General features: G+C 42.7%; 1 protein-coding gene across 1 annotated transcript; it reads left to right on the top strand.

Annotated features, from left to right (window-relative positions):
* Window positions 1-3,602: 3,602 nt before the first annotated feature.
* dusp1 (dual specificity phosphatase 1) lies at window positions 3,603-6,426 on the top strand. The gene is made up of 4 exons (XM_086105736.1): window positions 3,603-4,238; window positions 4,451-4,596; window positions 4,689-4,908; window positions 5,400-6,426. The coding sequence occupies exons 1-4, from the start codon at window positions 3,830-3,832 to the stop codon at window positions 5,753-5,755; spliced, it is 1,131 nt and encodes a 376-aa protein (XP_085961862.1). The 5' UTR covers window positions 3,603-3,829; the 3' UTR covers window positions 5,756-6,426.
* The last annotated feature ends 7,362 nt before the right edge of the window (window positions 6,427-13,788 follow it).

Below are 13,788 nucleotides of genomic sequence, written 5' to 3'. Positions count from 1 at the left end.
GGTGTACCGAACCCCACATAGTTGGAATAGGCTCCAGCATGCCCCGCGGCCCTTGTGAGGATAAGCGGATCAGAAAATGGATTGATGGATAAGATACAACTTATTTCAATTGGAATATTGTATCAAAGCAAACACTGAATACACACATATCACTGTTCATTTACCATTATTAAAGAATGGGCAGCTGTACATTTTACTACCTTACAAAACAGTAACAAAAGGTTCCCTCATGATGATTTGCATTGGTGAATTATGAGTCATCTCATCTCCTTTGGGGGTGGGGTGTGGGCTGTTTATGAAATTAAACACATTCCAGTCAGAAACACTGTCAGCTGTTAGTTATGGCCGTGTGTTTTCCCACGATTGCTCAGGGGTTGCCTATAGTGACAATGACAGTAAATGGGTAAAGAGGACCGCAAGTGACAGCAAAAATGAGGCTGTCGTCTCTTTCACTTCCCCTTCTGACTGAAGACTTCCAGACTGTAATTATTGGCATTGGACGCATCGCCCCTATTTTCTGGCCTTGGTCGAAACTCATTGGCTTGTTGTCATTGGAGGACAATATTTTACATAGACAATTTCAACTGTTCGAATTTGTGATGTATGTCAAAGTGCTGGACTGTCGTTATATGGAGCTTAGACTTGTACAGTTGACCTCTTTTGCTGGTCAAATGTATTTGCTCACCTGACTCATCATGACTTGGTGGAAGACACAGTCTTTCTTTTAGGACAAAATGTTTGGATACAGACTACCTCCAGCCCCTCCTCCACTGGAAAGTGTATAACATTCCTACTCTATTGCATTTGGTTTGCTGTTGACTCATCTCACAGGAGCGTTAGGTTAAACTGGCTGGAGAGTTTTTGCACTCTGTTGTGATTAGTTACGTTTTTGCCCTCTTGGTTTCCCATCCACCCCTCACCCCCTTTCATAGAACACATCCATTATCCTTTCTTTCACCGAGGTAAAAGCCAGGTCATAATGGCATGGATGTGGATTCAGTGGGTTGATAGTCCTGCTCGGGTTTCTCTGGAGTGAGAATGAGGTCATAGCCATAAGCAAATCTTTTGAAAAAGATAAGATAAACTTGGCCCACATACAGTCCAACAATATAATAGTATGCAAATCATTGGATTCATAGATTTACAACTGGTGAGGCATCATGAGCTGAAATTCCAAAGCATACTGGAGAGGAGTCAAAAAACAAAAAAGCACCCTGGTGTTTACCCTGTGAAGCTTCAAGTCACAAAATAATCATACACACCCTCTACCTGTTGTCAACAATGACCCTCCTACTTCCATATGATGAGACTACAGGGCTCATTCTGAGTCATCAGAGCAGTGAATGAAAAGGGTTTCTCCGAGTGGCTGTCACCCAAACAAGAAATAATCCTAATCTGGACCGTAATGTTACATTCCCCTGTTTCAGTTACTTCACAACTGGCAGCTTGAAAAGATCTCCATCTGCCGTTGTCTTCCTGGAAGACCTGTGTTTTGGTACACAGCATGTGGAAATTTACTGGACTTGAGATTTCTATACAGTGATTAACTTTTATGGTTTGCCTTCACTCTCGGGGCATTGAACATTATGTACCTCCGACTAATAAAAACAAAGAATAAATGTTTATGGCCCCCTGTGCCAGATATTTACATATTATTTTCTTATTTGTCAACCCTTTGGTCAAGAGGCAAAACAGAAATGTAGTTACACTAACATCATGGAAAATTCATCAAATTCCTCATTTACTGGAGTACAGATAGTACCATCTAAATACGGTATTCACTCTACAATCGTTGATGGGATACCATGACTGACAGTAAAACAAAGCAACAGTTGAAGAGGCCTACTATCGCAGAATCTTCACTTTAAAATGTTTAAGTATAATTTATAATTGTAATAATTGTATTTAATTGATGGGGGGAAAAAATACAGCCGCAGCACGAAAATTATTGATGATTGTCGTGTTGTCAAATAAAATGAATTAGGCCAACTTGTACAGCATATTTTTCCTGAAAGCTAACGAAATTTGTTTTGCATTTGTTTATAGTCTTACACTTTACACAAAATTTATGATTTTAGTGAGGAAATACTATCTCCCCAAAATGAATATGCATGCAGATGGACCATCTTAAATGTAAAACCCTCCAACACAAACTCATTATTTATACACATATGAATGTGTAAATGTAATACTTGGCTTAAACTAACATTAGACAACACACCCATTCATTCGCAATCACCAATGGTTATTTTTGAAGAGTCACTGACAATGACTGTGTTCATGATAAGACGTCACCAACGTGATCAAAATGACTAACCATCAACCGCTTAGGGGACTCAACACCAATGGTGGGAAGTAACCAAATACTTTGTTATTGTGTACAGAAGTAGATTTTTCTGCTATCTGTACTTTAGTTTTGACTCTCATTCTCTACATTTGATCACAGATAGGCATATTACATTTTTCTAAATGACGAGTTGATGTAACTCAACAGAGGTAAAGTCACCTGCCGTGGATCGCTTCTGTGCAGCGACATGGAGCAACATGAACTGGGGAGCATTAACGGTGGCAACAGATCTGGACGGGCAAAATATTCCTCATCCATGGCCTCATATAGGAGACTTCATGAATGATTCGTGGTGATTTTGTTGTCATGTGCGAGCGTGAGAAGCAGCACAATCTTGCATCCAAAGATTCTCTGTCAAACCAGAAGAAACAAATACAGGTCAGACGTATGTTTTCAGGTGTTGTCATTACAAGGCTTATATGTGTAATATTATGCAACGTGTTTTTATCCACACACACAATACAGAATGATTTATCATAAGTCATCAATAAGACCTTGTCGATCACTTAGAGTATCCTCCATGGTCTTTCCTTTGCATTTATATGTTTTTAAATCTTTTTTTTGTAAATGTGCTTCAATGTCACCATTAAATTTAGTTAGTTAATTTAATAAACGACTTTTGTTCTCTTTGCTTTGCAAATGTCTTCAGCTGTTCTGTTTGTAAATGCTTTTAGGTGTAGCTATACGAATGAAGTTCCCTTGCCTTATATTACACTGTAAGTTTAAATAGTGGTATAGCACAGTTGGACGATATTTATGACTTATCAAATACTATCTATCTATCTATCTATCTATCTATCTATCTATCTATCTATCTATCTATCTATCTATCTATCTATCTATCTATCTATCTATCTATCTATCTATCTATCTATCTATCCATCTTACCAAAGTTCAGCATTTTCATAGTGGCATTTTCTGTATTTCTACGTAGCTCTGAGTTACTACTGCCAAATTTGTCACATCTGATAAACACTACAAAGTGTTGAAGAAATATTTGTCTCCGCTGGGTTCGTGGCTGCGCTGAGAAGGGACAGCTGGGAAATGAAGGCGGACGCGGACGACGTGTGCATGCCTGAGACCAAAATGTTCTGAAAGCGTGCGCGCTCTCGTGTGGTTCAACTCAATGCGGGCGGGCGCGTGCCTTTGACGTCATGCAGGCTGGCAGGACGCCAGATAGGGCGGTCTCGTGACGTCAGTGGTCTCCCATTCACAACCTGTGGCCGTATATAAAAAATGTGCTTCACCTCGACTTCCACAGTCACTTCGCCGTGAACTACTGTTACAGGAGACACCAGGGAAGAATTTAGAGCGGCGGATACACTCAGAAGACTCTACGAGTACTTTACGTTTACTTATTTTACTTACGAGCACACGAGCATATTTTTTTTGCCGTCTGAGGTTTTCTTTTTTTTTTGTTTTAATCGGAACAAAGCGGAGACTACAACCAGCAGCTCTCCACCGCTTCAAACTTCAAGCTATATGTATTTGGATCTAACTTTTCTTTCCCGTTGCCCTACTATGGTCATAATGGAGGTGCCCACCATCGACTGTGCGTCCCTCCGTGGTCTGTTGGAGGCCGACGCTCCGGGCTGCCTGGTGCTGGACTGTCGCTCTTTCCTATCCTTCAACGGCTCCCATATCGTGGCCTCCACCAACGTCCGCTTCAGCACCATCGTGCGGAGACGAGCCAGGGGCGGCCTGGGACTCGAACATATTGTCCCTAACGAGGAGACCAGGAGCCGGCTCCTGTCCGGCGAGTACAAGTCGGTGGTGCTTCTGGACGATCACAGTTGTGACTTAAGCCACGCCAAGAAAGACGGGACTTTGATGCTGGCTCTGGCAGCCCTGTGCCGGGACCCCTGTGGCGCAAGTGTCTTCATCCTAAAAGGTAATAACAGTGTCTCACTCACATTTGTTGTTTGTGTGTGTCTGTGGCAACAAATGTGGTTTACAGCTGTCACCATACCAGCTGGTGCTGCTGTAAACAATTCAGAAATAGACTCGGCCTCTGTTACAAAGCACTTGTTCCCCTTTTTTTGGTTACGTGATTACAACGCCTTCAATTTTGTTTAAAAAAAGATGTTGTATTTTGGTCCTCAGGTGGATTTGACGCATTTTCTCAAGATTATCCAGACATGTGCACCAAGCCTTCTCCCTCACAGGGGCTCAGTTTACCTCTGAGCTCCAGCCACCCAGGAAGTGCAGACCCGAGCTGCAGTCCATGCAATACACCACTTTATGATCAGGTTTGTGTGGTTTATTTTCCTTCAAAACGATTGCGACAAAAAGTTTACTTTTCACCTCCCTGACTGACTGTGTTTTCATGTCCTCTTCTTAGGGAGGTCCCGTTGAGATCCTGCCCTTCCTGTACCTCGGTAGCGCTTACCATGCTTCGCGAAAAGACATGCTGGACATGCTGGGGATTACGGCCCTGATAAACGTCTCTGCCAACTGCCCCAACCATTTTGAGGACTCCTTTTTGTACAAGAGCATCCCTGTGGAGGACAATCACAAAGCAGATATCAGCTCCTGGTTCAACGAGGCCATTGACTTTATCGGTTCGTATTTTTTGGACACTGCTTTCGTGCTCTGTTAATAGCAAAGTGAGTGTGAAGAGTGAAAAGAATAACACCCCACCTTCACTCGTGGATTTAAATTTGTAAAAGTTCCCTCCAAAAACTGACCAGCTGGCTCTGCAAGGGGGCCCCTTGGTTACATCATCAGCCCCCCTGCCCAAACACACACTGCTTTTTAAATGAGTTGCCAGGCTGTGGCAATAGTGGGTTCGGCTTGGCTCCGCGCCGACCTTTTGTTGTGTCTTCACAAAAGGCGATTTCTCCTCGCTCGCTGGCGGCCTTCCTCCAAAATCAATATGCTCAGGGGGGTGAGTTCCCCTTCTTTGTGCACATGGCCCACCCCCCGTTAGGCCCCCGCAGGGCCATTAACCGTCCTCCTGTGTCTTAATAGCAACTGTGAAGACCTGTTTCTTGCATACATAAACAGTCCTTCTCGCAATGTGCTAACTTTGCCACCTTTTTTCTTTGTGTAGATTCAGTTCGAAATAACGGCGGTCGTGTGTTCGTCCACTGCCAAGCGGGCATCTCCCGGTCGGCCACCATCTGCCTCGCCTACCTCATGCGCACCAACCGCGTCAAACTGGACGAGGCCTTCGAGTTTGTGAAGCAGCGCCGCAGCATCATCTCGCCCAACTTCAGCTTCATGGGGCAGCTCCTCCAGTTCGAGTCACAGGTGCTCGCCTCCTCCACCTGCTCGTCGGAGGCCGGAAGTCCGGTCATCGGCAACGGCAGCACCGTTTTCAATTTCCCAGTGTCCATCCCGGTGCACTCGTCTGCCAGTCAGCTCTCCTTCCTCCACAGTCCCATCACTACCTCTCCCAGCTGCTGATGCAGAATGGGACGTAAACATCTAGACTCGAGCAACAACTCACAACTGGTGACTATTAAACAGTGGTGCTGGTATCACTGCAAAAAACATAACCTTGTATCCCGACGTCAATTTAAGGACAGACGTGGCAGCTACCAACGAGCAGTATTGATGTGTAACTGCGCAGCGAAGCTGTTGGATGTTTGTGGAATGATTCTGCTGCGTGAAGGCAAATGCTTTTGATAATCACAATCATGACTTAATAACAAATCAGAGGGCTAACAGCAGTCTCAGGAATGTTGATCTCACAAATGTCTCTATTTTTTGCTTACTAGTTAAGGGATCCAATTATGAACCTATGCTGACAAGTTACTGCTTCATTTGAAGAACAATGAATGTACCCCCTCTGCTTATTGTGGATATGGCAGGAGAGGCCACTTTCAATGCAAATGTCTGCCTTTGCTCGATGTGACGAACCTGACATGATGGGGAAACTGACCATTAAATACCTCATGTTTCTGTACTGTGTACTGCAAGCCCTGGTGGGCAGGTAGTCTACAATGATTGCTATGTGACATATTTATTGAACTAAAGTAATATATTTCTCTAGTGGATCTATTTTTTCAGATGTTCATTTCAATGTTTTTATACCACAGAATAAAAGTGATGCGACTTTGTACATTTAAAAGTGACCCTTTCGTTGTGCTGTTTGTCCTTAATACTTCACAATAAACCATATGAATTCATAAGCTAAAGTATGCCAGACATAAAATATATATATATAAGAGACTAATCGTGTGTGTGCGTGTGTGTGTGTGTATATATACAGTCATACCTCGGTTTTCGTAGCCTATGATTAGGGGCTAGTACATTATGCAGAAATATTATAAAAACAGTCAGATTTGCGTAAATCACAACAAACACGTCTGCTCACAAAGAACGCTACATGAGGAAGCGTCACTTCCTCATGTCAGGAAGCCGAAAGAAGTCAAGTGGAGTATTCGGGTTTGCTCTGTTTGTTCGAAAACCGGTTTTCAACGCTGCTTGAGTGTGGTGCTCATGGGCAGAACTAAACCTGTAAGCGAGATGTTCTGAGAATTGCTTCTCTGAGAAGTATATAAACTATCTTTAAAGCTGAGTTCGTTTTGCTCATTTTGTCTGACAGTTGAATTGTCCAGGAGAAAATTTGTATTCGGGATCAAAGAAAGCTATTAGCTATTGCATCTAAACATACTATCTATTTGATGATTGGACATTCATTCCAAGATATTATTTTGTAAAATATCTGTTGCAAGCTTCATAGAAAATATATAATGCTGTTAATACTGTCCATACATATAAATTAATATATGGACCAACTGCCTCTCTGTTCATGCAATGGAATCCTATCATTAGATTTTTTTTTTTAAGTACCCTGTCATTAGATTTTTTTCTTCTACCACAGAAGACACATGATGTCATGGCGTCTTCCATTGTTGGGGCCATACTCCCTCTGTTTGAATCTGTGTGAGGCCTGGAGAGCGACAGGAGGCCAAAAGAATTGGCGAAGGAGCCACAATAGGAGCAGCTGCAAGGCGTTTGGGAAAAGTGTGACCACTAAAGAGCATTCAGAGCTCAGTCGCGCGCCGCTCTCACATGCCAATGGCAGTAGAGGGGTGTGGTTTGTTGGGAACGGATCGGGGCCATTTGTGGAGGTGCCTCTGAAAGGGAAAGCAATATGTTTGGTTTGCAAATTAGCCAAAACATTGGCTGTGACTTCCAGTGGACTGTGAGAAAAAAGTGATTGGACCTCAAAGTCTTAAAGAACAAAACAGCCATCTGCACTCAGTGGCGCTGGAGACGGATATAGCAGGGTCAACTTAGATCATATCAATCAAAACATACATGCATGAAACCGGCCCAGAAAGATAGGCCGAAAAGCCGCACTGTATGATGTCACAATGCCAGTCGTGATGTGTTATCGCAGTGATTCTTGTAGTACTCGTGGTATGCAGGCTTCCTATGAAGAAGAATCACGAAATCAAATGGTCAAACCGTGTATATTATTACAGTGGTTGAAATGTTTTTGGGTTTTTCTTCCATCCAGTACAGTACATTTGTTCAGTGAAGTTCAGTTGTAAGATGGCATAGCTAATACGGGCTGCCTCAAATCACACCTTGCCAAAATCTTTCGTAAACTTGGTGAGGTGGTCTTAAGTATCAAATTTTACCAGGATAGGGCTGCCTATATATCCACATTTGGGGATTCAAATCAATCTGTTTCAATAATAAGAGAACCTGTACTCTAAATGCAATTGCGTCAGCAAGTGCTCTCATGAGCCTTGCTTTTTTTGTTGTTTTTGTGTTTGTTTTGTCACTTTGCGTTTGTTGTTACGTCGTGTGGACCTGATGTGGACTTTTTTCAGCATTTTTTGGCCACGATATTCATCAAGGAGGAGACTCTGTGCTTGGTGTTTGCGCCTTCTTGGCAGCATGGGTATGCCAGCACTGTTTTTGACTGGGAGGAATTTCGGCGCCATTTGACTGTCGTTGCTGGACAGTCCCGATGCGCTTGTGTCTTGCGCCTGTAATGGGCAGCATTTTTCACAGCCCCGCTTTGTTCAGCGGAGAGATCGGTGCTGTTGAACGGTCGGCGGCTGGATGGATGTAAGGCTTGAGGAGCCGACGATGAGAAGAAAGGAGCGTTAGCGCGGAGCGCCGATGCGGATTTGGAACTGGGAGTCGCGGCTTGGAGTTTGAAGCGGATTACGTGGGACAGGAGAAGTGAACTCATCTCTTTTCGTCAATGGACGCTACAGCTTCGTGTTTGCTTTCAAAACTTAGCTTGTAGCAGACGTGTGCACCTTTTCAGCATGACGTCACTGATCCACTGGTGAAAGGACACTTTGATCCTCTCCCCTTTCATCTATAACCGCTTCAGACAACAAAGTGTATGCAGAAAATTGGTGAAGATTGCACGACTGTCTGTGTCCTATCTGTTGTGTTGTGTTATTTTTGGTATTTTGACTTCAAAATGGCGCCGCGAGAGTGGCTGCCTTTCCAGCAGCTCCTATATTTTGTTGTTCTACTTCTTCCTTTCATAACTTTGCTGCTGTGAATTGGGAATTTCTCCATTGCGAGACTAATAAAGGTTTTCTTATCTTATCTTATCTTCACAACAGCCCTTTTTTTTGAGAGATGAAAAACGTCATTTTTAGTTAAAAAGAAAATAATCAATCTTGTCTAAACAGGCCCTTAATCCCTGCCATGTAAATAATCTTTGAGACAGAGCATCAACCGTGTTGACGCCTCTGCGGGAAATGCTCATCCATGACCTCACCAGTTCCCTCAGACATGGGCGACATATGAGCAACCCCCCGCCCATAACCACCAGCCCACGCGCCTTTTAGTGTCCCTTGAACTTCTTGTTGCATTTATTTGCCTGTGTGCGTGTGAAAGTCGTTAAATGAGTTTGAAAAAAAAAAGCCTCTGTCAATAGTCAGGTCGAGAGATTAAAGCATTGTCGTTATGTGGGCTGTGAAAGTGTCAAGGGGCTGTCAACATGAGGTAGGGTGATCGGGTGCAAATCCTGCCAGTCACATCAAGAGGCAAACTACAGTACGTTTTGTTTCTCCTCGGCTGTGTTGTCTTTTCAGTCAGACACCGTAATGACATTTGCCATTGGAGGGGTTGTTTGATTTAGCGACAGAGACTCTGACTCAACCTCAAAGCCGTTTTAATTAACACCATGCAAAAGAAGTGCTTTGAAATGTGAAAGACCCCCGCTGCCATGGCAGGAAGTGAGCTAATGCAACTGCTCTATTAACATCATCAAGTACTAAATTTGGCGGGGGCTGGTTCTTAAATCCACACAGAGCAGTTGATGCACTTAATAGTCACGGTAAAACAAATCACATGGCATAATTTGCAATGCGGTAATATTTACCGCAGGAAATTAGTCACGTTGTTGTTGCTCGGTGATGTCATGTGAATGTGACACATCGCCTGCCTGGAGGATTTTACATGAGATGGGATGGTGTGGATCATCATGTTCTCATGAGAATTTATAACATGTAGTCATCCAAATCATCGGGATTTATGTACACTGTATACAGAGAGGTTTTTTTTCCAAAATACTATTAAAAAAGACATTTAAAAATGGCTAATCTTGTCATTCCATTTGTTGTGAACAGACTCTATTGTCTTGTGAACGTGTTCAGACAGAGATAAAACTAACGTTAAAAATTTAACAGCGAGCAGAAATATAATAATCGCATAAATAATAATTGATTCATGAGATTTCGGAAAAGAAGCAAGATGACAGTGTCCTTCGATCGCGAAAAAGTGCACATGCTGTACTGAAAATAATGAATGTGTAGATTTTGAACAATAATTATTTAGAGGTTAGGGGATATCACTTTTGGAAGATGAATTGAAAAGCCACCTATTACATGCACAGTTTTCAAAATTGTTCAAAATTCCATTTTGGCTTTTTAAAATCATATCAATGCAAACAAAAGTCAGAAGTTGTTATGACAACTTTTTTTGTCCCCGTAATAATTAGCCAACACAGTCTCCAAGTTACAGTTGAATGAGAAACACAACAAAGGGGACGTGGAAACACAAACAGACTCACTTAAAGTTAATTTGTTGCTCTTGTGTGATACATTGACTCTAAACTTTATTAACTTTCATGGATCCCCGGAAACAAGAGTGGAGTGAAGCTGGACGTGTGCCTCTCCAGCATTCACCCAGTAGGTTGTTGTGACTTCTACATCCACCAAGTCATCAAGCACAATGACTTCAGCATGAAAACTCCAAAGGTTTGTTTTCTTTATGTATGACTACAGGGCCAACTCAACACAGTATTTTTCAACAATTTCACTTTACACAATGTCGGAACACTGTGGCTTGATGATTTTTTTCAATTTATTTTCAATTGGTGGAGCTCGGGGGATGCGATCTTTTTTCCAGTCAAACAGAGGGCTGTCAAATTAGATTGCGCAATTGCATTGCAATGACATGGTTTTGTCAATTGTTCAAAGCCAAATGTTCAACTTGATTTTTTTTTAACCATTTTATTTTGTACTTAAACCAAGTGTCCATTGACCATCGACTTTTGGAAGGAATACCAGTCCCAGGGGCAAACAGAGCCCCCAACTGTCCCCAACAGTTGAATCTGAGTCACCATATTCAAGGATCGAAAGTCCGAGGGTAAGTGTACACGACAATGATCAGGCTCTGTAAACAAATTGCATAAACATACACTGCCAAAATGACCAAAAATATTGTCAAGTCAGATATTGGCGATGTTAATTTCATAACAACAACTTGCTAGTCCAAATTGGCTTATCCAAAGGCATAATGCTTTTCACAAATACAAATCATCCATCAGAACTGTGTTCTGCCATTACTTGTTAGCCAGTGAAGTACTTGACAACATCCAGAACATTTACCATGTGCGTGCCGACCTTTAACACAGATGACGGTTTTCAACAATAACATTAAAAAAGTAACAGAGCTGTTTTCCACTGCTTTTTCTTCGAGACCCGTTCTTAAACATTTGTGATTTCAGGCTCGGCGGCCCGGTAGTCCAGTGGTTAGCACGTCGGCTTCACAGTGCAGAGGTACCGGGTTCGATTCCAGCTCCGGCCTCCCTGTGTGGAGTTTGCATGTTCTCCCCGGGCCTGCGTGGGTTTTCTCCGGGTGCTCCGGTTTCCTCCCACATTCCAAAAACATGCATGTCAGGCTGATTGGACGCTCTAAATTGTCCCTAGGTGTGAGTGTGGGCGTGGATGGTTGTTCGTCTCTGTGTGCCCTGCGATTGGCTGGCAACTGATTCAGGGTGTCCCCCGCCTACTGCCCGGAGATGGCTGGGATAGGCTCCAGCACCCCCCGCGACCCTAGTGAGGATCAAGCGGTTCGGAAAATGGATGGATGGATGGATTTCAGGCTCCAGTTACTGTTGTCATGTAAATGATTGTCTTGCCTTAAATGATACAATTTTCAACAGTCTTGTGAAAACAGCCCTTGAGAATACTCTCCCACGACTGGGGTCAAATTCAAGGCCTGCACGTTGGACTGGCAAAAATATTTGTGTCAAGACATCTCGTCTGGAAGCAGTGAATGTGTTCGCTTTTTTATTTATTTATTTTTTGTGTAGGGCTGGGGAAAAGAAAATCAGTTCACTCGGCTAAGTTGACCACAAAATTGACTGACACAAATATTGCTGATTTAAAACCAGATTTACAACCCCTGGAACCAATGTTTGCCTACTTTTGTGTTTACTGTACACCCATTTGTTGTTGACGGGCGGTCTGCCATGGAGCAAGACTCAAAAAGGACAAAAACAAAGTTTCATGTAATTACTGCAAAGCGGAGCTGTTGGAGCTTTGGGAACAGGCTTAAGCCATCACAGTGTGTCCCGTCACTTTTTTTACAGGAGCAAATCATCTTCCACTAATCGTTGTGACCACATAAAATAATTTTAAAGCTTCTTCAGCTCATTCAGCTCAGCATTGTTTGCTCTCTTAACATTGCTTAACAGTGATAGAGTGTGATTGTAAAGCGATTACTGGTACGTTATTGAGGCAAACCTGAACGAAAAATAAAGAGCAGGCGAGCATCAGAGTCACGTATGGATCTTTTATCTATTTATTTCTTTATTTATCGTCACATTCGCTGCCAGCAGGCCAACGGAGCAGCCTCAATGGCCATGAAAGTCATTTCACCTGGTCAGAGCACAACACCAGACCCTGTCTTCTGTGAAAATTAATATGAACATATTGTTTGCTTATTAGTAAGTATCGTGTTTAATATACAGCAAGTTTGGAAAACTCGAGAATAAATGATGGAATAATCGATAGGCTAAGCCAGGGGTGGGCAAACTTTTTGGCTCGGGGGCCGCATTGACTTTTAAAATTTGACAGAAGGGCCAGGTCAGCACGAGCTATGGTACATTAAAAAAAATAAACTGCATTTGTTGACAGTCCATATCAAACATCAACAGAACAAAAGCATGAAAGTACTGTATTAATATACTTTTTTAAAATGACGACAGTGTTGTTGATGACCTATTTTAGCCTGTGCATTTCTGCAGATGGGTTGTGATCAGACCAGTAGAAGTAGAGCGATACGCTCTAGATCCCGCCCCCCCCCCCCCTCCCTGTGTTCTGCAACTTCAAGTCAATGCACCACCTGGCGGTGAAATGCCTGTCATTACAAGTCCAATTGAAATGAATGCAATCATTCACATCGAACCTTAATTGTGGACCGACCTTCGGCGGGCCGGATTAAAAGGACCAACGGGCCGGATTCGGCCCGCGGGCCGTAGTTTGCCCACCTCTGGGCTAAGCGATTCTAAAAGACAATTATGAAAAGTATAACAAAGGAAAAATCTGTAAAATACAAAGAATCATGATCAAAGGCAGAGACTATTATGTAATTATGATTACGTCTCATATGTCATCCCTCTGAGGACAACCATAACTCCCCGTGGCCCAACAGGAAGGTGTTTAGGAGATTCCAGTACAGATGATGTTGTCAAAACAGAATCCGTTTACAAAGAAACAATGATAGCCAAGAGAATAATACGCATTACACCCTAGCAATTAGCTAGCTATGTCCTTTTGTCCTTGTGGAAATGTAACAAATACAAATGTCACAGAGGATATGTCATCATGTTTGTAAACAGGCGTCAAGATACTTTGAGCTGGCAGAAATGTGATTGACTGCCGCTGATCTGAACTGAAATGGAAAAAACAAAAACCAGATACATCCCAAAAGTTCTGTTTTTCTTTTCTCGATTTCCTGAATCCAGCGAAACCTATGGGTGAGCAGGATACATGAGCGCATGTCGAAAATAGTTGCAGTGCGATTGCAAGATTGCCCGGTGGAACCAAAAACCACATCTTCTCGTAAAAAATGTTTGCTTGGTTTGTCTTTGAGTAAGTAAGCAAAACATAAAGGCTAACCTGCTTGCTAATATTAGATCTATAGCACGCTATCCGTGTCATGGTTTCCGTTAATCCGAGTCAATCAATTGATCAACCTCAATGATCGTGTTCACTATGTCT

This window comes from Hippocampus guttulatus, chromosome 2 (genome assembly GCF_054856545.1).
Source record: "Hippocampus guttulatus isolate MCC_2025c chromosome 2, RoL_Hgut_1.0, whole genome shotgun sequence".
Classification (NCBI taxonomy): Eukaryota; Metazoa; Chordata; class Actinopteri; order Syngnathiformes; family Syngnathidae; genus Hippocampus; species Hippocampus guttulatus.
This window is presented reverse-complemented; position numbering and strand designations above follow the sequence as displayed.

What these genes read in the sequence shown, in the direction of transcription:
- dusp1 (XM_086105736.1), top strand. Translation starts at nt 3,830, where the DNA reads ATGTATTTGGATCTAACTTTTCTTTCCCGTTGCCCTACTATGGTCATA. An exon ending in ATACACCACTTTATGATCAG is followed by an intron (nt 4,597 to 4,688) that starts GTTTGTGTGGTT and finishes TCCTCTTCTTAG; the next exon opens with GGAGGTCCCGTTGAGATCCT. An exon ending in CGAGGCCATTGACTTTATCG is followed by an intron (nt 4,909 to 5,399) that starts GTTCGTATTTTT and finishes TTCTTTGTGTAG; the next exon opens with ATTCAGTTCGAAATAACGGC.